Below are 24,627 nucleotides of genomic sequence, written 5' to 3'. Positions count from 1 at the left end.
TTACTTATTTTTATTTCAATAGATATTTACCAGCACTCATTTTCCCCTATCTACTATATGTAGCCAGTTGTATTTCCTACTATGAGCAACCTTCATTCCTTCTCTCTCTATTGAAAAAAAAGTAACCTGCAGATTTACTGGCCCTGATTGCTTGTGAGAGTAACCTTGAGAGCGGTTCTTTGTAAATGGAGTGTGATAAAGTGTACAGTTTAATGAATGAGTGAATAAATGAATGAATTCAGGACAAGGACGACAGGATTTGGTCCAATTCCTCTACTGTTGCTGTTCGTACATGCATGTGAGTGATTACTGACTCTCTACCAAGATGATTTCAGTTGTTGCTTTTGGAAAATATCTGACTGCAGTCTGTGCAGCAGATAGGCGTGCCCTCACTGTCTTAGCTCACAAGTATTTAAGGGAGGTCTGAAGTCACAGGCTGTGAAACACAAAGACACAGCGAAGAGAAGATTTCCTCCTCCAGTCCCATTTCTTCTACCATTGAACTGAGTGAGTTTGAACCAGCTGTTTCACATGCAGCTCTGTATACGCACAGCCTGTTAGAGAAAATTTTGATTTATGACTTAAAGTTGTTAACTATACTCTCATTAAAACTTTTCTCCTGAACAGAGTGCTGGATTTCACACCCAAGTAATTCACTTGATTTATAGGAAAATGAGAGTTCTGAACAAAGTACTGCTGTGTTTCCACTTTGCTATCATTCCAGGATTATGCAAATAATAGTCTAAAAGTTCACTGAGTGCCATTTCATGCATGATTAACAAGACTGTGTTTTTATAACTGGCAGTCCATTGCCTGAATGGATTCTGCACTCACAGTTGCATTAGAAAGCTATAAAATATATTATTTACTTGTTTTCCATCCCAATATTTTACTGGAAGGGGTCATTTTCTTACAAAAATAAGGGATATATTGACTATTTTTCATCCAAAAGCAGCCACATCTCTGTAGTTCATGTCTAATTTAGTACAGCAAACCAATTTTTTACAGCAATATTGTCAGACTGATGTGATAACATTTACATTCCTTGGCTCAGGGTCAAACGCAGAGTCAGTGTTGGTGTGTTAAATTGAACACTTTGAATACTTTAATTCTGAAGTCACCAGTGAAGATCCCTTTGTTTCCCTCAATGTGGTTCGAAATGAGCCGCCTCAAGGCAACGGGTCATGAGTCCAGCAGAGGGATGCTTCACTGGATCACCACCCTCCTGGAGAAAAATATGGATGAATAGCACATTAACATGCTGCGCTCTAACAAATGTTCTTTTAGAATTACCGTAAACTACAAGCAGCTGTAGTTGTCAGCATCCTACTGTGATTTTACAGTGTCAATATTGTTAATAACTTCATCAGCAAATTACTGTTAATAACACTTTGAAAACTGGATCATCAGTTTTCTTGTGCCTCTCCCAAGCATTTAAACCTTTGAAACATTGAGCAAATTGGTATGATTTCTTACAAAAACAGAGGGAAAAAAGTAATACGCAGCTTCACATGAAATGTCCTGGGAGAATACAAAAAATAAAAAAATATAAAATAATAATTATTAGCACCTTTTGGGGTCCATCTTTTTGTTATTTTTTTAAGTTGCCCATCGCCTGCACTCCATGTTTTTTTTTTTTTAAATCAAGTCAAATTTAGGTTTCAAGGATGTCTATGGTGTAGATTTCTGTTGAATGACATGTAGTTGCCAGCTTCTTATTATTTACAGTATTAATACCATAAATGACTTAAACATTATATTGCAGTTGAAAATATTGCAGTGTTTAACACTAGAATATAAGGTTTACAGTTTAATACTGGCTTAAAGATTTACAGAGATTTACTATATTTTGGGAGAAAAAAGTACATTACCATTTGAATTTGGTTGTATTTTTACAGCATTTTGGCAGTCTGGTTCTGCTGTTGACATCATGGGAGTGACTTCATTTGACCAAATTTTCTAGATCTGCTTGTGATTAAGTTGCACATTTATGCCACAGTCCGGAGAGACAGAAAGTCTGAGTAATTGGAATGTAGCTCAGCAAATGATGAAGCGACGGAAATCTCACGTCATTGCAGGTTCAGCTATCGGGCTTCCTGTCATCAACAGCATGCCACTGTGCAGCTCGATGAGGGCTCCCCATCTCACTGTGTTAGTTTACAGCATTGCAAACATTTTCATTTATTGGATGCAGTGAAAGTGTTTTGTTGATCTGTGTGGGTCTGCACCTTCTTTGGATCTGAGATACCCTGCAGGCAGACTGTAATCTCAACCATATGGAGCACAGTTACACAAAGTCACTCGCCTTAAACTCCCTGAATGTGAAATGCAAATGTAACACGTTTTTTTTTTTTTGCTCCATCCTTTCACATCCATTTTGCATGTTCCTTATTGTTATTGTTAAAAACAACAAATGTAAGTTTGGCAAAAACACACAATAATGCAGATAAATTAAGAATAAAAACACACAAATAAGTTAACACTAAAAATACAATAGGAACTGTAAAAAGTAGCTAGTGCAAGTGTGTGGGTGTGCTCTCCGCTGTTACTTTTTTCAGTTGTTGTGGGGAGAGGGAAGGGAAGGAGAGGTTACAATGAAGTGACAGCTTTGGGAAAGAAGCTATTTTTTGAGTGTTTGTCCTGAATTTAATTGCTCTGCATCTCCTACCAGAGGAAAGAGGAGGAAACAGGCCATGCCCAGGGTGGACTGAGTCCTAGACACTCAGTATAGATACATTTCTCTCAACATTTGTCATAAATTTGTTGAAATCAGTCTCCTTTTCCAAGATGATCCATCCACCTAACAGCTGTGGCATATCAAGATGCTGATTACACAGCATCGTTTCATCACAGGTGTGCATGGGGCTTCAATTAGGATTTCATATGACTAATGCTGCAGAAATGTATTTTTTAGTCACAGATACCACAAAGAATTAGTCAGTATGTGCATGAAAACCATTTGGCTCATGCAGTGCAACATATCTTTACAGAAGGTTGATCAGATCATTGATTGTGGCCTGTGGACTGTTGGCCGAACTCTCTTCAATGGCTGTGCAGAGTTGCTGGATATTGGCAGGAGTTTAAGCACGCTGTTGCACAAACTAATCCAGAGAATCGCAAACAGGCTCAGTGGGTGACATGTCTGGTGAGTATGGTGCAAGAAGTGGGATGTTTTCAGCTTGGTATTGTGATCAGATCCTTACAACACGAGGCCATGTATTATCCTGCTTATCTCTGAAAAGGAGATGGGCTCACTGACTTGGATTTTAACAAATTTTGGACGAAAAATTGAAAGAGAGGGCTTATGTGTGCATAAAAAGGATTGGTTATGTGAAAAATGTAAGCAAAAAACACCATTTGCATTTAAATGTTTGTTCTGTGTATTTTTGGCACTGAAGCAGGTTGCTGTTGTGGATTTCATTCTCACTTGTACACAGTTTGGAGGGCCAACCCTGCGGTAAACTTTCACAACCTACTGAGGCTTCCAAGTTCTAATCATTGTGGGGATTTGCAGATAAAATCGAATGCTGTCTTCACATGCTTCTCAGAAATATATTATTTAGCTTATTTACGAGCACAAACATGGCCCTCTAAAGTCATAATAATGAGTGGGAAATTATGAGTCCTGAGTTGCTGAGTTGTGACATTTGTGTGACATTTCAGGGCAGCAGAAATGGTAAAAAGCATGGAAACAGTGTCAACAGTTGACGGTAAAAAAAAAAAAAAAAAAAAAAACAAAAAAAAATATATATATATATATATATATACATATATATATCTTGTTCCTAGAAGCTATCATTTACTTTTAATAGTTTCCCATTTTAGTTTTTGCATCTATTAGCCGTACTAAGCAAGCAAACCTTTAACTATAAAGCATGCCAGGCAAGCATAGCATTGATAACGATGTTGTTTGATAACACGGGTTGCGGGCTTGACGTCATAAATGCATAAACATGGCAGGCAAGTTAATGTTTGGTCAGTGGTTAGAAACCTTTTTATTAATACACATATAGTGTAACATGGTATTAAAGTTAACTGCTGTCCATGTCGAGTGCACTAGATTTACTGCAACAATATCATATATAACATGTATAACTCGTTTAAATGCTCAAAGCATTAAAACGCAACGCATCTTCTTTTGTAGCTTCCATGTTGTTCCCTCTTTAACCTCAAAGCACATGAACATGATGAAGTCAAAAAAATGACTTCCAAACACAGAAACTACGACCTTCTGACATCACATAAACGTAGCATATGTGATGAACATGTTAAATGCCTGCTAAAAAATACTGAGCAAAAAGCTCTGCTTTGCTTCAGTACAGTGTCACAGAGTTGCTATCATTCATCATCATCCTCTCAGTCTTATTCACCATCTATCATTGCCTCGTGACTTTCATCTGGTTACAGAATGATTTGGGAGCATACCGTACTTATTTTAATACTATATAGCCTACTTTCAGTTGCTGCACTAAAACACTTTTTTGTGAGTGAAGAAATGCCCTGAAGCCTCCATCTAACATAGTAATTTGTCTCGTCTGTCTGCTGTAAAAAAAAGTGTGACACACAACCTGGAGCTGAAAGGAGAAGCAGGCGTTCCTTCACCTGTAGTGTCTCTTTGTGATTTGCTCACTGTCTCAACTTGGAATTTGAATCAGGAGTGAACTCATCGACAGTCTATTGCTATTGCTTCATCAAAACCTGTTTGGCCACCTAATAGTCACTGTTGACAAAGTGTGTGTGGGGAAAGATTTTCAGTGGTTTTGTTGTGTGTCATGAAAACTGGAATTGCTTGAAAGATGCAGGTCAGATCAGAGTGAATGAGTGAAGGTGAGACGAAATGACTAGAGGGAGAAAATAAAAAAATAAGATGGATTTGAGGCATCTTCCCTGCTTAGGTTTTGCAGAATTTCATTTTTTCCTCTTGGATTCTCAGGGTAATGTGACTTTATTTGGGGTGACAAAGCATGGTCTTTTGATCGTTATACAAAACACAGGAAATTTGTTTCATAGCACAGTTGTGAATCAGAGCATGTGCTCACTTGCCCAGAGAACCTCCTGCATACGTTCACTGACAGAATAAATCAGATTCTAATTCAGTATCAGTGAATCAGCTCCAGATGTGTCCTGATGGTAACACAGAGTGGAGCAGCCTTCCTGCCTGATGCCAGGAGGAATTATTCTCTGCGTGTACAGAGCTGAAATGAACAATTCAAGATGATTGTATGATTTGTTCTCTGTTTAGCGGCAATATTCAGGGATCCGATTTCATTTTGTGTTATTCTCACAAAAAAAAATGAGCTCTGTCATGCAAATAAGACACAATCAGTTCTTCTTTATAATAGATTACATTGTTAATATATCTTTACAGTATTGTAAGTCCTGTTTACTTTATCAGTATCTTTGTTATGTTTTGTCCGTGCACCTGACCATAAATACTTCCATACCATTCTTTTGAACCTGATAATTCAAGACCACCTTGAAGGAATTACTTCAAATTTGGCACAAACCTCCACATGGACTCGAGAATGAACTGATTAGAATATGGTGGTCAAAATCACTGTTTTTGGCTTCAAGTCAAGAATTAATTTGCTGATTATGACAACATTTTTACACAAATGTTTAATAGGATGAAATGATGAAGTGATGACATTTTCAGAAGGTTAAAGGTCAACATCATTTTACATCATGGTGTTCTGCAAAAAAAAAAAAAAACCTAGCCGTTACTCAACATCCTAACTCAGACTCTAAAAGGGAGAGGTTTGGACAGATACTGAAATGGTGACACTACGTTTTTAACAAACATGGATGTAAACTAATTGACTGGTGCGTGGAGGCATATGACCACAAGACAGTAAATCTATTTTTTTTTTTTTTTTTTGGCCTATTTTAATTAAGTAGATATAATGGGTGAACGGTTTAATTTAGAAGAAAATAAGCCTACTGTAGGGACATATGCTTCAAACAAATATCTAAAAAATAATGGTTCGATGACAAAATAGTTTAAAAAAATAATGATAAATAACAAAAATTAAGCGAAATAGTTAAAATAAAGCTATAGTTTCAAAAGCTTGAAGTGATCAATAGTGAGAGATATTTATTTATTCTTCACTTAACCAAATGTCTCAATAAAAACCATAATCGGAATTAATAAACAGAGAATTATTGTTTTATTTTGTTACTCTAAATGTGAGCTAAAAATAGTGGTGGTGCCTCTGCTGTCTGTACAAGTTGACGTGTGGTTTTTCAGTCTGCCCTCGAGTTGGTTTGTGTATCTGCACTCAGGTGATGTCAGTGTGCTCACGAGATGAGGCTGATACACTGAGTGTGTTTTGAGTTCAAGAAATAATGGTGGCTGAAGTAGGGAGTAGTGATCAGAAGGTGTAACGACAGGTGGGCTCTGCTAACAAGAACCACAGGAGGAATGTGAACAGCTAAAAAGTGAATTTAATATTGGGATAGGTCAGCCTGCTCCTGGGATCAGCTCAATTCACGTGTGTAATGTTCGAGACTCACAGTAAATCTATTTCACATTGAACTCTGATTGACTGTTGTGTCGTTATTGGTAAAGTATTCACAATTTTTTTATTATAAGGGTTTTTTGGGGGAGTTTTTCCTTAGCTGCTGTGAGTGTCTAAGAACAGAGGGATGTCATATACTGTAAAGCCCTATGAGGCAAATTATGATATGTGATAATGGGCTTTATAGATAAAACTGAATTGAAGATGATTTTTTTTTTAAAACATTTTTTATGTCACATTTTTAACCCCTTCAATATTTAGCATGTACATATTACCAAATACAAAGTCAACAAAGCAATGACTTTGGATTGGATACTGGATAAAAGTAAGAAAGCAAGAACAATAATGAACATAAGGATACTTTACAAACAAACAGACATATAGAGCATTAATTGTTTGGGTTTAGTTACATTTCATGTAAGAGTTGGATCAGGATGGGTTTGGTTTGGCGTTACTAATTCTTCATGTCTACGCACATACATTTTTTTTAGCAACTACTCCTATGCAACTGATCTGAGAACGGGTTTTTATCCCACAAAGGCTAGAATATAGCTACACATAATAAATAAATGTTTAAAATTTTAAAGTTTAAAATTTAAAAGAGTAATGGATTGAGACTTTTCTCCAATTTCTACCAAAGTGCAACCTTGACCAAACCGACTGAGTCACTTACGTTTCAATTGCATCAAAACCTAACAATATTTACTTTTTGTGACGTTTCAAGCACAACTGCCCTTCATCAGACTGAAGCTGACATTCGTAGATACACATACAATCACATGATGCAATCACATGAAGTGAGATTTAAAAAAAGCTTTTTTCCAAGATGCTGGCACTGTGAAGAGCAGTCAGTATGTCACCGAGGTGCAATAAATAAGTGGGCGCTGGAGCCCTGCAGTGTGCGAGCTGTTAAATTATTTGATGGCTTGAGTTCTTATAGACAGGGCTGTGGTCTGACAAGGTGAACCGCTGTAATAAATTCATCACTTAAGATTTCGAGCATTAAACAGGAGTTAATAATTTCTCTGTGGCTTTTGGTGTAGCACACAGGAATCTTTATTAAATTGCTCATTGCCTTCTTCTTATGTTTTGGAAAGAAATCAATCCAATTTGCTCAGGTTTCAGAGGGTTATGATTAGTCTTATTTAGTAATTTAATTATGTTTTTAAGCCGAAAGGAAAATATGCACAGTAGTCTGAAGTGTAAAGACTGGGGTGTTAAATCCTACTAAAAAAGTGTTATCCTTTAGGAAACCGATGCAAAATCAATGAAAAAAAAGGCCCAGTTTCCTCACTGTGTTTTTTTTTTCCCCTCAGGATGCCTGTCGAGACACTATCAATCAGAAACAGATCTGCAGTGGGTCGGTTTCCATCCGTCACTCTCGGCTTTGGGGAGGACACAGAGGAAGAAAAAGAAGAGCCAGAGGAGAACAATGCTGAGAAAGAAAATGCTTGTCGGAGGTGGCTGCGTAAGGTCTGCCCATGCTGCTGTCCAAAGCCAAATGATGATGACATTACAGACACTTTGATGACAGGGATTGATGAGCCGGAAAAGGAGGACGGGATAAATGGGGAGAAGCCCGGTGACAGTGAGCTTGATGGTAACTGTCATCCCAGAGAGCTCGCAATTGTGTTATTTATCAAACTAAGTAAATGCCAGCCGGTGTGATAGACTTCATATATTTGTTTTTGTTTTCACAGAGCTCCTCCTGAAAGTGCAATCGATAGACCTGATGAAAAGCAAATCAGGGGAGAACCGCACCGAGCACCACACAGACCTCTACCAAAGTGATGATTTTATTATTCGCAGAGGGCAGAATTTCCAGATGTGGATTACTCTGTCTCGACCTTTTAGCCCAACAAATGACAAGCTTCACCTTGAGCTTAAAACAGGTTAGTCTGTTGCTTCACATACACAGTGTGGCTGCTGAATTTGAGTACCGCAGTAGAGGGATACTTTGCAGATTTTCAACTAGTTTTGTATCAAAACAGTGTGGGTGGTATGAGAATTTCGCTGGATCTCAGGACTGATGCTTGAACTATAGGTTGTATTTCTGCATTTTTTTTTTGTCTTTCCCGCCACCCATACACTGAAAGTATAGAGCAGAGCAAGAGACAGACCTACCTCTCTCTCTCTTTCAAACTTGGGCCAAAATCTGATCAAACAGTAAATCTAGGCAGTGCTGATTGAATGTATATCAAGATTATATTGCTGCACCTAAGATTTCTGGCCTAAAATGTTCTCGGAAACACATTTTAGTGCACTGTTTGGCTGTGAGAGCAAGAGGTTGTGAACAGGAGGTGGAAATTGTGAAAACAGAGGCCCAAAAAACTGAGATCAAACAGTAAAACTAAGCAGCACTGATCAAATATAAACCAAGATTCTGTTACTGATTCGCTTAATTCTCACCTCAGTTGTTTTCAGAAACATATTTTCACTTGCTTTTTAAGTGTAATTCAGGATAATTTCCAGGTCTGCCGCCATTGTTTCACCAACGCGTCCTCAGCCCAAGTTGTGACATATCTGCGCTTTGCAGTTTCTCTTTTGCCCTTACATATTACGCCCTAGGTATCCCTCTGTATCTGCTCTTTACCTTCCAGGATGTTGCTATCCTGATGTCAACATTAGCACATGGTGGGATGAGGCTGCACCTGGTTATTTTTACGCAAAAAAAGCACATGGCAACCAAAGCCAGGACATCAACAAATGCACATACTGGCCCAGATGGATTAGGCAAAAAAGAGCACATGGTAAGGTGTAGAAAAACCCCCCAAATCACATCATATTCAGACAGGAAGAAAACACCAGACTCCCGAATGAAAATGTTGGGTTTGTTGGATCCGTCCACCATTTCAACTTGACGCCGTCCAGTGGCGTATCATGCAGACACAACAGGTCGCATCTGGCCGCATTCTGATCTGACGCCAACTGTCCGTGTATCATGCTGCCAGGGCAGGTGGCGTCCAACCATCCGGCGATGTATCGTAGCACCACAAACGGTTCTGTAAGGCCGTATTCACAGCTAACAATGTCCGGCGGTTTATCATGCAGACGCAAAAGGTGGCTTTTGCCGTTGGTTGGCAGCAGTATTGCAGTTCTTGCACTGACAAATCGGCAGAATGAGAATGGGCTGGTTTAGTTTGACTGTAATAAGAGACTATTTCTTGCCAGCTGGCTGCTGTAATTTCACACTTACAAGTTTGCTTTACGTTGCCCACCAGCAGGAGCATTTTATTGGTCTAGAGCTGCACAGTGCACTCTGTTTTTTCTGGCCGTAAAGCAACACTTTCAAAAGTATTTGGTTCTTTCTATTGTCATCCTAGTTTTACTAAAAGACCATCTTTCCAGGAGTGAAATACCTCTTTAAGATCCATTAAGTGTTATCATGTTTTAGAGCTCTAATCAGACACCAAGGCAACATTATAAAAATGGGAATTTTCACAACAACAAAACAGACCATGATTCCAACAACAGCCAAGGCAGCAGTCATGCTTTTGAATACTAATTTAATTTTTATGAATTTCCCACATGACTGGCCTCTGAGCTTAAGAGGCCAAGTGTGAAACTGGATGGACACAATCCAGCCTCACACTTAGAAACCCCGTGCAAAGCTACACATGATAATTAAGACTTCCCTCTTTCTAGGCAGTCACAGGAACGAGAGGAAGGTGAGGGGTTGACGGCTTGTGGGAAAAAACAACATGTACCAGCAAGAAGTTTAGCTTTTTATTTTTGCGTTTTCAATCTGTAATTTGGCTGCTCGTGTGTGGTGAGAGTTTAGATTTTGTTGCATTTGTGAGTGAGATAGATTTATAGAGAGAGAGGGAGGAGGGAGGGAGAGAGATTTTAAGTGACTATTGCTATGGTAACAGTTCTGGTTGCTATGCTCCAGGGAGAGCGTTTTACGGATGCCGAGTCCTCAGTCCAGCTCCAACTAAAAATCCAGTGTGCCGACAATTCGCTGTCGACGATGCCACTAATGCTCCCTCTCTCATTGTGTTGAGTACGGTAAAGCAGAGGGGACACAGACCAATATAGATCCTACAATTATAGCTGTGTGTGATAACAAGTGAAGCTTGAAGAGAATAATTACAGTGTCTCTTTTACAAAAAGGCTTTGCATTCATATCAGAAACGAATATTTTACCCTATGCTCATAGCTTAACACTGAGGAAACATGCATTCTTTAATGGTTGCTATTTTGCAAAGAAAGTAACCAGAGATAATTGTTTTTCCCCCCACAATTATACTCTGTTTCCTTGAGAGACAAGAGATTATATGAATAGCAATGGAAAGTAGCAAAAAAATCCAACACTGATCATGAATAATCGTCCAGTAATTTTAAAAAGCCATCTGCCACACCAGAAATAAGCAGCAGGACAAAAACAGTTGCGGAAAAAAGCCAGTTTTTAGTCTTTTTAAAGTCATGCCACCACTCTCTAAATGGTAGATATTTAATTTCATAATAGAACTTCAAACTGTTTTCAGCAGTGTCTATCATACCCTTTACTCTAGAGATACTAAACTTGCTTTGCTTGAGGGCCACGTTTGCAAAATGACAGGAGGCCAGGGGCCCATTAGGATTTTAGGATATTTCTAGGATTTTATGACGGTTCTTGGATTTTATGACGGTTCTTGGATTTTATGACGGTTCTTGGATATTATGACAAATCTATGATTTAAGGACATTTCAAGAATTTTAGGACGTTTCTTGGATTTAAGGATATTTCTAGGATTTTAAGACATATCTAGGATTATGAGACGGTTTTAGGATCAATGAATATTTTAATTCTGTTTTATGCACTCTGGCACCTTATATTTATCAAAAGTACCAAACAATTCCCAGGGAGAATCGCTTTATTTTAATTGTGAAATAGAAAATGGTTGGGGGCCACCTAGCACCCTCTCCGGGGCCAGATTTTGCCCGCGGGTTGTAACTTCAGTATCCCTGCCCTAAGCAGTCCAAACAATGTATTCTGAAATGCAAGCCCTGCAGTGTGAAGCAAACACAGCCCAGTCTACTGTTAATCAGCATGAGCATTGTTTCCAAAATTCAAGTGAAGGTTAATGAAAGTTGAACAAGCTGACTTTGTTGTTTCAGGTTTGTTTCAAAGTCTGAAGCCCCCTGAGGGCTCTGAGAGGCTGCAGTTTTAACAACACCTCACTGAATGAACACTGGCAGTTCTGCTATTGTTAGAGTCCTACCTGTTGCAGGACTGAAAATGTAAAGTTGTTCCTGAGGGGGTAAAGGCACTCATGACAGGAGAAAATGAAGGATTAATCCCCCTCTGGGAGCGTGAATGTATTGCCTCATAGATTATGAGATATGTTGTTGATGTTTTACATGTGCCTGAGCGTGGCCAGGAGCAGATACTTCCTGGCTGTGTCATGTATTTAGCAAAGAAAGAAAGCAAAAAAACGTATTTCCACAAAATGCCAAACTGTTGCTTTAAGCACATATTTAGACTGAAAACAATGCAGGGGGCTGCCGCATTGTGTTGTGCTGTTGGCTTCCTGCTACGTCAACAGACTGGCTTCATCTAAATTATAAAATTTCCAACTGAACACGGCCAAAGGGTTTATCCTCTGGGGAGCGTAACCATGCTGAGTGAATTTCATGGAAGTCTGGCTATTATTATTTATATTTTCTTGTACGCATGTAGAATTTTAACATGATTCTGACACAACAGGAAATGACAGGAGGTCACCTACATACAAATTCAGTTTGTTGGTTGGCGTAATGCAGTGGCATGTATGCTATCATTTTTTTTTGGAGGGAAATATTCCACAAATGTTCCTGATTACATGGATACTCCAATTAATGTACCCGGACATAGTACCACAACAGAATTTTAAATATGTAATTTTTTCATAGCATTTTTCATTTTTCCCCAGAGATTTCTCCCTAGCTTTTTAAAATTAGTTTTCTAAACCTACTTCATTTTTTCTCAATTTGTGGAATATTTGTTACCAAGTGGCTCATTGCCTTTTTCCCACGTTTTTGGAAAAAACAATATTTATTTCCACAGAGTTCAAAAGTTTAAGTACTTGTGAAAGGCATCTGAAAGCAGCATAAGTGATCTTGCTTCAGGTTTCAAAGGGTTAGGGAGGGCGGTAAAGCTGTCGTAGAAAGGAGAATCCTCCGCGGAGTCTCGACGTGGTGGTGATGAGATGAAGAGGGTGCTGAGGATCTGGATGTGAGGAGGCTTTTGATGAACTCAACCTGAGGCACTGAATACAATGACTGGAGGTGAATAGGGTGAAGGAGGGTGCAATGAATCCAGCTAAAATTGAAGCTGACAGCAGGAGAGAGGAGAAAAGACTTGAAGTTTGACAGTTGCAACATTATTGGCTGATAAATATCAAATTTTGTTTAGTTAACTGGAAGAGCGAGCACCCATAAGCAGCTTATTGGAGGAAGAGGCGAGAGTGAGATGGAGAAGTGTGAATGAATAAAACATAAAAGGGAAAGACTTTGATGCTGACTTATGCTGAGCTTCATTAAAACATGAATAATACCAGCAAATCCCACATTTTATGTACAAGCAGCAACACAACAACATGACCAGCCACTGCCGAGTCACTTTTAACTGTTGTTCAAGCGCTTGTTAATGTCATTAACATCATTTGTTTTTGTTTTCTACTTGCAGAAGAGCACCTCAACTGCATCATCTGAAGTTTGTATTTGGTCATAAAATATCTTTAAAGCATCAAACTTCCCTTTGTAGCTTCATGTCACTGGCTTCCATTGAAAATGAAAATCATTTAATTTCATTTATTTTATTTATGAGGACAAAACACATTAATCACCATTTCTGTAATTGTGCCAGTATTAGCCATATGTTTAATTTTCAACTGTAGTTCTTTGGCAAGATGTTTTAAAACCTATAAAATGAAAAATCACAAAACAGTGATAGCAGGACATCATAAAGACAGTTATAGAAATAACATACAGGAATTCTCAAGACAGTACAGAGGTCAAGCAAAGCAACAAGAAACAGCAGAACGCCGGTACAAAACAACAGAACAGCAACAACATGTAGTGTTTAGCACAAATAGCCATGCACGCAACATGAAGCAACTAAGCACACAATTAAGCATAACATGCAGACATGCAGAGAAGCTAAAGCAACAAGAAACAGCAATAAACAGACGCAGAGATAAATCAGAAGTATCATAATGTAGATTTTAATAAAAGGTTGAAAGATGCAGTTACAGCATAACAATATATTTCTAAAACCTTGTAGAAACTGTAACTAACACAAAGTTAGGCAGGTTGTCAATGAAATAGATATTTCATACTTACCCAGCTGACCGCCTGGCAGTCAGCAGCAGGTTACACAATATAACAGCAGTAGTGTTTTAGTAAACAACACACAATGTTGATGAAAATGTTCACGTCTGATTTTCCAAAAGCCAGGCAGTTATGTGAAGGTGTGTGAAGGTGAAGGTGTTACAATTGTAGCCTGTTGCTGTGTTGCTCATAGTGTGAACACAGCATTAAGCAGAAAATAATAAATTCGGGGGGCTAATTCTGCTGTTTACATTATGCATATCAAATTCAAAATATTGTCCAGTTCAGAATAATAGTGGAATATCAGTGTGCATGTAAACGTAGTCATTGTCACACACATCCTGTACTCAGTCTTTTCAAGTTAACATTTCATGGTGAAATTGCAGCATAGTGACTCGATTCTGTGAGGACGTTAGACAGCAAAAAAAGAGACAAGGTCACACCCAGTGAGGATAGAGGGTGAAACAAAAACCAGGGAGGGTTGTATTTTTCCACACTCACTTTGAAGGGAAAAAGCTTTTTAATGTTGGGAATCGTGAGTTTCTTTATCACAGAAAACAGTCTGCATATTAAATCTCTGATATAAATTCAAATCCCTGGATTTAAATTAGAATTTTGGTATCTCTCTTGATACCCAGGATGCAGAAGCCCTGCAGCTACAGCAGCATTGTTCATGACAGACAGAGCAGCAGCTGTAGCTGAACAGCAACCTGCTGCCAGATTTCTTTTATAGTGCAGCTACACGGAGATCAAATGCTGTCATGACATGTTGCGTGTGTGTGTGTGGTTGGACATCTTGTCAGGACAGTACGTTCTGTATCCTTCTCATTTGGTTTCTGTTTATTCAAACATACTCCACCAGGTAGGAATGCAGGTGTGGCGTAAATTGAGGGAGACAATTGTTTGAGAACTGTGTGACTGAAAACTGTTGTGCTTCTGTTCGGGCATGATGCATAAACAATAACCTCCACGTTATATTCCATCATGTGTTTCCTTTTACGCTCTCAGGACCACAGCCAACAGTGTCAAAGGGAACCCACGTAATCATCCCTCTGGTGGAGGAGCTGGAGGACGATCGCTGGGAGGCTGCTGTTGTGAAACAAGACGACAAAAGAATAAAGCTGTCAGTGAACTCCTCTCCCACGGCGGTCATCGGCCGATATCAGCTCATAGTGGAAACAACCTCTACACACGGCCAGTTTGTTTCCAAACATAATCCAGCCAATGACATCTACCTGTTGTTTAATCCCTGGTGTGAAGGTAAACATAGGTTTTTTGTAAAAAAGAAAACATTCTCTAAAACATTGTGATTAATATTCTTCAAGTCCCAAAATAATAAAAAACACCTTACAATACAGTCATATAACCCTGCAGTAAAGATTAAAAAACATCAGCTGTAGAGGTGCTGATAAGTGATTTTTTTTCTGTAGTCTTATGACGGAGAGAGACATTGGGCCTCATTCGCAAATTTAATTCTATGTTTATTCTTTAACTTGTTCTTGAGAAAGGTCTACATCAGATTCATACGCAAATGTATTCACACACATCTGAACTAAACTTGGAGCAGGCGCTGAACCAAAAATACATGAAAAGTAAAAAGGCAGAAAATGGCTCACATACTGGACTTCAGGTATCATTGCATTAAATAATTGATAATTGCAGTGTGCAAGCCATTTTTTGCCATTTCGCATCGGATTCATGACATGTTCTTAAACAGCAAACTTGTTCTTTGTGTTCTCATAATGATTAATTCTATTGTTCTTCTAAATTGAAAACATTTGCCAGTTGATCCTAGTTAGCATAGAAAAACACCCAGCCACTCCCCATTAAAGGAAATGAGACTGCAAAGCCGTGTGCACACACAGTTACTGAAAAGAAAGTTGAGAGAATTAGGTCAATAATGCCCGAACAAAAGCGTAAATTGGGTGGAGCACTGAACAACAAATGTTAAAAAAACAGTTCAATAGTTCTGTTGAGGCATCATATGACTGCTTCTGCAAGTACTTCTGCTGGAAGTGAATGCCAAACAGGCTGTCAAATTGAATAGCATCGGTAGTGGATATAAAATAAGTGAACACTGAGAGAGGTGCACGATAATACAGTAAAAGAAAAAAAAAGGTTTAATCTCAAATATGAGACCAAAACAGAAACAAGCCTACTTTAGGTCTACAAATAGTCTGATTAATCACTAATTATTAGATGCTATGCTTCCAAATTATCCTAATCAAGGCGAATTGAAGTGTGATTGTGGTGTTTATTTATGTAAAAAGAACATAATTTGCAAAATAATGAATTCTAATTATCAAGAAATACTATTAATGAAAAAAATATTATAATTTAAACCTTATAATAGCATGGAACTGTTGAATGGAGGAACATGTTGACACTTACATGCTCTTAAAATGAAAATACTGATGATTGTCAGAAACTTTATGAAAACTGCATTAGTTGGTTTAAATAAGAAAAATACTTCTTAAGAACAGTTAGTGAGTTAGGCCCATTAATCTTCTCATCTTGTTGTAGAAAGCAAATCACTATGTTCTAAAAATGCTGAACTACTTCACTAAGAGAATCACCCTCAAAAGAACCACATGTTCTTATACTTTGCCCCCTATAATACCTAATTAGACAATTTTGGCATCATTCATAACCCAGACATAAATGGCTAATGTTAGTCTGTAACCAGTGACACCACAGTGGCACGACTTCATTTTGCTACCACAATAAGGCTGTAAAGCCGTGTTCACAGTTAACAACTGCATTTTTTAAGAAATGTAAAGACTTCAAAATTTGTGACTGGGGTATTTACTGACGCAGTTTATGTCTAAGAAAAAAACGGAAATTCTTGTAAGCCTTTAAAACCTAAATAAATTGGCCCAATTTCTTTCAGGAAGATAAGATGGCAATGAGCAACTTTACAAGAAATGTTATATCAGTCATTTAACCAAAAACCATTTAAAAAACTTATTGAATTTGAGATGATGGAACTTGAAGTGCAAAAATACCTCCTCATTTTGCCTTTTAGGACTTATTCTTGTACCACACTATATTGAGAACTATCTTTTTTTTTGTCTGTTGTGGTTTTAACACAATGAAGTGTGTTATATACTGCAGATATAAGATCAGCAACTGACCAAAAAAAAAAAAGAGAGAGAAATAAAAATGAAAAGTCATTTTCTGAAGATGTTTTTCCTTGGTCTTTGTCAGATGACACAGTGTTCATGGATAACGAAGACGAGAGGCAGGAATATGTCCTGAATGATGTCGGAATAATCTACCACGGCACACAGGACCAAATTGCAGAGCGGACATGGAACTATGGACAGGTGAGTGTGTTGTGTGATCTTTCAGTGTTCGGTAAACAAACTGAGCAGTGCAAACTGACTGGCTCTCTCTGGCTTCTCTTTATTTCTGTTTTCAGTTTGATGATGGGATTCTTGCTGTCTGTCTGTTTGTCCTGGAGAAGAGTGGGACTCCTCCGTCTGGTTGGGGCGACCCGGTTAATGTGGTGCGAGTAATCTCAGCTATGGTAAGACATATATATATCATACATACATACATCAGACATATATCATATTTTTCTTGATAATGTGCTGCAGTGACCAGCATTATAGGAACCCAGCTCAGTAATATGGCCATGATGACAGTTTCCACACAGCACTGCAGTGATTCTGCAGGATACCTGCAGCAGCCGCGCATCTAAACTGATGGATTTTTTCTCCTTTTTGAGCACCAGTACAAAGTGGTCCATATAAACTTTGCAATGCTTACATATGCACTACTGCAGTGAAATTTTGCACAGACATTCGTTATCCCCGGAGGATGAGTCATATTGATTTTTGAGGATCCTTTTGTCTTGTTCCAGCATGAGGTTGATATTTTCATATTTTGGGGAGGAAATGTCTCATCAACTAGTAGATGCATTGCCATAATAATTAAATTGTTCAGAAATTATTTGAAATGATTTCATTTGTCATTTTCATAAAATATTTAATTGGGTCAAGTAATCCTAACATAAATTCTCTGTATTTCAAGAATGTTGATGTTTATCAACATACGTTGTTATACAAGGGATTTATTAACCTTATTTATCCACCTGGATTTCTATTTCCAGGAACTGCGATCATAACTTAAAACCCTGGAGTGTATATAATAAAAAAAATATTTTTCGATCTAGATCAACTCGTTTGATGACCGTGGTGTCCTGGAGGGAGACTGGTCAGGGGACTACTGGGGTGGAACCAATCCATCATTTTGGAGTGGAAGTGTGGAAATCCTGAAGGAATACCATGAAAACGGGGGACACCCCGTTAAGTATGGCCAGTGTTGGGTCTTTGCTGGTGTCGTCACTACAGGTCAGCTGATTCTTCTGTTTTTTATTTTCAGATTTTTGTATGTGATGTGTGTGACAGGAGTTCACCGATGACTGTTATTTCCAGTGTTACGGTGTTTAGGCATCCCCAATCGCACTGTGACCAACTACTGCTCGGCTCATGACACAGACGTCTCCTTGACAACAGACATATATTTGGACGAGAACCTGGAGCCTATAGATAACCTCAATACTGACTCGATCTGGTAAGTCCTGTCACCATCATTGTGATGCTGCCTAATCATGACATGTTTCACACTATAGTTTATTAAGTCTGACCTTCGAGTCTCTCCCTGAAGGAATTTTCATGTGTGGAACGACTGCTGGATGGCTCGTCCTGACTTGCCTGCAGGCAACGGAGGCTGGCAAGCTGTCGACGCAACGCCTCAAGAGACCAGTCAGGGCACCTTCCGCTGTGGCCCAGCTTCTCTCACCGCTGTCCGCAACGGCCAGGTCTACCTCAAGCATGACGCTCAGTTTGTGTTTGCAGAGGTATGTAGAATAGTTTTGTTTAAAGGTAAAGTTCACAGAAAAATCAAAAATCCATATTTTTAATTAATTAATAATTAATTAATTTTAATTACTTTTGGTGCTATTTATCAATCTAGACTGTTTTGGTGTGAGTTGCTGAGTTTTGGAGATGTCAGTCTTCTGTCAAATATAACAGAACTAGATGGCACTTGGCTTGTAGTGCTTAAAGTACCAAAGGAAAACTTCTGAAAAAAGATAGAAAAATATCATTTGAAATGGGAAAGAACAGTTTTATGTTTTTTACTTTTTCTTTCTACCGCACTACACCTGCCAACTGTTATCACGCCAGCCCACGAAGCACCACTGAGCTGGCTAACGTCAAAGGTCAGCCTAAGAGCACCCCTTTCACATTTACATCTTCCATGAGTAGATGCACGCTTCCTTCTGTGCAGTGATGCGCAGGTAAAATTCAGTAGAATTGCAAATCATAGAGTTGTGTGAAACTGCACACAACAAGGTCTGTGGATTTTCTTGTGTAACCGCGTCATGATTTTTGGGAAGAAACATTACTGTTAAGCACCACAAGCCAAGTGCTATCTAGTTCCATTATATTGGAGAGAAGGCAGATGTCTCTATGGCCAATATCTCGAACACTCTGCAGTTCACACCAAAACGATCTATATTAGTAAACAGCACTACAGTTAAGACAAAAAATATGTTTTTTTGATTTTGGAGTGAACTATCTCTTTAAGAGCACTCTTGCACATCCATAAAGTTACAGCACTTGCAAAAAATTTCAAAATTTATGCAGGAGAAACACCCAATAAAATTTAGGTTTTTGTCACGTACTTGACCTACAGGAGTGAACTGATTTCCCAGATGTTGTTTGACATATTATCCATGTACGTTGTGCTATTCCAAAGCCGAATAGCATGCATCAAGCGATGCATGACAGCTCCCATCTGTTTTTTTTATTTTCTAACTCCCTTTTGCTCTTGCTCGTCATCTGTGCACTTTCAGGTAAACAGTGATAAAATCTACTGGCAGAAGAACATCGATGGGACCTTCAGTCAAATCTACAGTGAGAAAAAGACGGTGGGCCACTACATCAGCACAAAGGCGGTCGGCTCTGATGAACGCAATGATATCACACACCTTTACAAACACCCCGAAGGTATCATCAAGCAAAATCACATGAACTCACAATTACAAAACTCCTATTATATATATATATTTATACCAAATCTTTACTGAATTAACTCAACATTCATGTTATTCTCAGGCTCAGAGGCAGAGCGCATTGCTGTGGAAACAGCATGCAGCTACGGCTCCAAAGCAGAGGCCTACTCCCCTCCCACAGCAGAGGACATCTCTGTGGAAGTGACCATGGATGGTGATGGTCCTGAAATGGGAAAAAATGCAGAGCTGGACATCATTTTGCGAAACAGCAGCTCAGAGGAACGCAAGCTCATCCTGCACAGCCAGGTGGCAGTCATGTACTACACCGGTGTCCACAAGGCTACAGTCAGAAAGGACACAGCAGACGTAGATCTGCTGCCCAATGAGGGTGAGAGGAGCTTTTTAATCTTGTTGGAACAATGTGTAGGTTTTATCACCCAGTGTTCTTATAAAGGTGTAAACAGAGAGGCTTTCTCACTCCCAAAAATAATTTTAAAAAGTGCGTCTGTCATTGTATTTCCTTAGTGGAAACTTCTGCAAACTGCAAAGAATAGTCACACGGAAAAACTTTTTATCTCACCTAAAGGAAGAGTTTGGCATTTTGGGAAATACGATTATTTGCTTATCTGCTTTGCTTTACACTTTAGCGCTTTCAGCCAAGAAATATGACAGCACATAAACAGGGTTCAAAGTACCGGGGAACATGGGTCTAATAAAAGAGACACAAGCTCTTTAGCAGGCCTCATTTGAGAAATTTGGAGAATTTATGGTGCCACTATTGTTCTTGTCTGTATAAATATATATTTTGCTGTATATGGAATAAGTAATCAGTCTGATGTGCATGTTTACTTGCACATAACATTTGTGTCTAATTTACACTTTGCTGTTTCTCCCTGATGTGAACGTCCATGTGTAGGAGCACAATTTATGCACCATACCATGTTTCTACTGGTGGTTTATTTGCAATGTGGCATTACCTCCAGAACGTTTTACTGTGCAGCCAGCATTGGGTGCTGTGTTTAGAGTAGCTGATGAAACAAAATATTCTGCAATGCTTTCTGTCAGACCAACATTTGAGGCTGCAGCCATTTTCATAATTGTCATTGGATGCAACCCAGGTCTTGTTTGTTTAATAGTTCAACACAAACCATTGGACAAACCATTACCTGTCCACTGAGCTTTGGGATTTTTATTGTTTCTCAGCAGAGAGCAATTGACAACACATGGTTATACGCCTCTTTGAACCAGTCTAGTTGCACTTACAATTTATAACCGTGTTTGTGAAAACATGGGTGTTTTACACACATCTTCACAAGCAGCACAGCACCTCCCAATTCGTCACATGGTAGAACGTAGAAGGTAGATTTATCAGTCATTTTTTAAAATAAATTTGAAAAAATGAAATTTAATTTGTCCTTGATCCTGCTACATTGTTGGTGTTGAAGGATGAGTTGATTAAAATCAGCAGCTATTATGAAGATTGCATCCGGTTGTTTGGGCATGTTGCTGCTGGTGCCGTCATTTGATTCCTGCAGTGCATTTTTTGAATTTGCATCATGGTGCCTCTCAGTCAGTGACCTTCTGCATACATATGATATTTTAGGTATCCTCCTGAGTCAGCTGTTTGTGCTCTGAGATGCCATTATGGTGATGTCAACAAATGCACATGGTGGGATAAAGTAGAACATCCTTGTTTATTGCAACCAGCATGAACTGTCACCATGGTTAGGGTTAGGCAAAAAAGTCAGGGATAGTTAGATTTTGGCAAAAGAGGCAAGGTAAAAAATAAACCCTCACATGAAGATGGGAAGTGAACTCCAGAAAGCAACCCATCCACCTTCCTCCCAGCCACCCCACTAGCGTTCCCTATATTACGTCATCATAGGCAGCGTTATTACCTGATGCTGTCTTCAGCATTTTATGCTCACATGACCAGTTCTGTCTGGTCGTATTCTCAATTGACGCCGCCTGTGCGTGGACGCGGAAGGTGGCTTTTGACGTCACGCTTGCACGCTGAGCACACTGGCAGTGCGGATGCGCCTGACAAGTTTGGAATAACAACAGGCTGAGATATTGCATTCACAAGAACAGAACGGATGGACAGACAACCTAAAAACATAATGATATAACAATGAAACATTGAAATGAGCATGAAAACATTGCAATTCTGGATATTTTCTGTTATTATATTTTCTGTTTCTTCGTTGTCCAGGGGTAGATCATCTCTTTATGAATGCATTGATAGTTTATTTTGGCATGTAGGCAGGCACATTCATGTCTAAATGTGGTGTGCATATGTTACAGTACCCTCTTACCCTCCATCCCAAAAAACAGGGCTCCCTGAGAGACGCATCAAATTTTAAACACCTCATGGTACCTTTGGTAGTCCTTTACACGGAGCAAGGCCAGTTGTTTGTAACCAACAGACAGACAGACAGATAGATTTACTTTATTGATCCCAAGTTAGGACATTATTTTGTTGAAGCAGCAGGTTATTAGGTATTGATGGGAACAGTGAAAACACAGTGATACACATAACACACTAGATGAGTAAAAAATATAGCTTAATAGAAAAATAAATCTTAGCCTATTCTGAAAGAATAAGCTGTCTATTCATAAAATATCAATAGAAAATACAATATTAAAAATATAACAAAAAACTTTAAGTATACCAAAATAAAAATGATAAAAAGATAAGTGTGCAAATTGGTTTAAGATTAGGCTTACCGGACAGATGTTTGAGAAATATCACTATTCTTATCCAAGCAATGAGGTAGGTGGCAAAGAAAGAAGTTATTTTTTTTACATACTGTGCCTACAACTTCTGTCTACAGTAAAGACTGTGGGGTGGACCCTCTTGTACGAAGACTACAAGGACCAGTTGATAGACCAGGCCGCCCTGATGCTGACACTGGCGGGCAGGGTCAAAGAAACACAGCAGGTCCTCGCCACTCAGTTCAGCTTCCGGCTCAGGACCCCAGACATCACCTTAAAGGTAAGCCAAACAATTAATCAGGAAAATATTACTTTTCAGAAGTTAAAGGCGTGAATTCAGATCTGATTTCTTGCTTTGTTGCTCTGTTACACAGCCGATCGGGAAGGCCGTGGTCGGAGAGAAGATGGCCGTAGAGATTTCATTTACTAACCCACTACCACGAGTGCTGAAAGCCGTGATGTTCCACGTGGAAGGACTGGGCCTCCTACCTGCTCGAAAGATTCATTATGGGTGAGGAGGGAAAATATACTTTATATTTTGCTTTTTTTTTAAAAAAAAAAAAGAACTACCTTGTCTGTCTTTCTCTTTTGTGATTGCCACTGTCATTTCCTGTCCTTCCCTCAGAGATATTGGCAGTCGTGCCTCAGTGTCTCTGACTGAGCACTTTGTCCCCACCCTGCCGGGACCGAGGAAATTACTGGCTACATTAGACTGCAAGCAGCTCACACAGGTTGACGGTGTGACTGACATCATTGTGAATGAGAAAATCAACGATGCTCTATAGCCAATTGATAACAGAGACATTTTGACACTGAATCTTTCTTAGAGGTCTATTTAAAATCTAATTTCTATGGAAAGATAGTGTTCAATTTTGAAACTGTATAACTCTGCAGTGCTGCTTTTTTTTGCTTTGGAATTTCAAAATGACCGATGACCAAGGAGAGACAATTAACCACGAAACATTTAAGAAAAAATGTGGAGTTTGTGGAACAGAACTTTCTAGATTTTATAAAAACCAGTATTGACTTACACCAAACTCATTACATTTTAATGTAACCCCACAGCTTGGACAGTGGGCAGCTTAAATAAAAGAAATGTACTTTTGTAAAGACAGGCTCTACACTGAGGTCATGTTTTGTATTTATATTAATACAATATATTTATTTTAAACATTGCCATGTGCTGACAGAAAGAATTGTTTTATTTAAATATCTAAATACTGCTGCAAATGATCTTATATTATTAGAACAAAAATAATTCAAAATGCATCCTAGAGTCTGCTGGCTTGTTGTGACATTACAAAACAGTTTGTTTCTGATGTCCTGTGTCAAGAAATCTTTGGTTGCCATGCAGGGGTTGCCAGTGGTTACAGGGTCGTGCCGCCGTGTCGGAGGACTAACAGCAAAACAATTAGAAGGTACTGTAAAGATAACAGCATTAAGCAATTTCTTGAACCACTCTGGGAGAAGGGACAAGAAGTTATTTTACAGCAGAGTTGTGGCAAACTGAGGTTGTCTTAGGGTCAGAGGCAGAAAAAAATGAAAAAGCACTAACTGTATGTGGTAGAGCAGCAACGGGCCCCCAGGAAAGCCATTTAGCCTTGCAGCCAATTTTTTTCCAATAGCAACTTACACTGTTGCAGCAAAAAAGTCCCCTTGGGTACAGGAAGCATTTTCACCGTAGGCCGCCTTTGGGAAAGACCAACATGCTCTCATCCCAAGTGGTTACATACTGCTGCTTTGTGAGTGGACTTTCACATCTACATATTTTGGTGTAGGTATCCTTCTGCGTCTGCTGCTGATGTTCAAGGATGCCGCTACCGACTCAAAGATGTCAGTAAAAGCAAATTACACTACAAAAGTACATGATTATCCTCCTCATGTACCATGAGCACCCAGAGCTCACGATACATGAGGAGGCTAAATCGTCTGAGCTACTTGCACATTTGCTGGCAAAAGTCCAGTGGACCTCTACCAGCAGTTGAGCAGGGAGCTCCCGCGCTGGTGACAGAAGGGAAGCCACGCGCTACAACAACAGAGCTGGTTTCAAATCGGCAAAAGAGTATCGTCAAAAAACAG

At 39.0% G+C, this 24,627-nt stretch overlaps 1 protein-coding gene across 2 annotated transcripts; it reads left to right on the top strand.

The window, feature by feature from the left end:
• Window positions 1-421: 421 nt before the first annotated feature.
• Window positions 422-23,867, top strand: LOC121940209 (protein-glutamine gamma-glutamyltransferase K-like). 2 transcript variants are annotated; one of them, XM_042483039.1, is made up of 14 exons: window positions 422-507; window positions 7,835-8,118; window positions 8,219-8,410; window positions 14,820-15,071; window positions 17,019-17,137; window positions 17,233-17,340; window positions 17,989-18,166; window positions 18,251-18,389; window positions 18,483-18,675; window positions 19,675-19,828; window positions 19,937-20,221; window positions 22,668-22,828; window positions 22,923-23,059; window positions 23,174-23,867. In XM_042483039.1, the coding sequence occupies exons 2-14, from the start codon at window positions 7,836-7,838 to the stop codon at window positions 23,331-23,333; spliced, it is 2,361 nt and encodes a 786-aa protein (XP_042338973.1). In that variant the 5' UTR covers window positions 422-507; window position 7,835; the 3' UTR covers window positions 23,334-23,867. The 2 variants fall into 2 exon arrangements, with proteins under 2 accessions (XP_042338973.1, XP_042338968.1); XM_042483034.1 differs by lacking the exon at window positions 422-507 and adding an exon at window positions 2,574-3,145.
• Window positions 23,868-24,627: the final 760 nt, after the last annotated feature.

Source organism: Plectropomus leopardus, chromosome 3, assembly GCF_008729295.1.
Source record: "Plectropomus leopardus isolate mb chromosome 3, YSFRI_Pleo_2.0, whole genome shotgun sequence".
NCBI lineage: Eukaryota > Metazoa > Chordata > Actinopteri > Perciformes > Serranidae > Plectropomus > Plectropomus leopardus.
The sequence above is the reverse complement of the archived record's forward strand: the minus strand, read 5'-3'. Positions and strand labels throughout refer to the sequence as shown.

Coding starts and splice junctions, on each gene's coding strand:
- LOC121940209 (XM_042483039.1), top strand. CDS start 7,836: ATGCCTGTCGAGACACTATCAATCAGAAACAGATCTGCAGTGGGTCGG. Junction 17,341..17,988: donor TGCGAGTAATCTCAGCTATG/GTAAGACATATA, acceptor TTTTCGATCTAG/ATCAACTCGTTTGATGACCG. Junction 18,390..18,482: donor CTCAATACTGACTCGATCTG/GTAAGTCCTGTC, acceptor CTCTCCCTGAAG/GAATTTTCATGTGTGGAACG.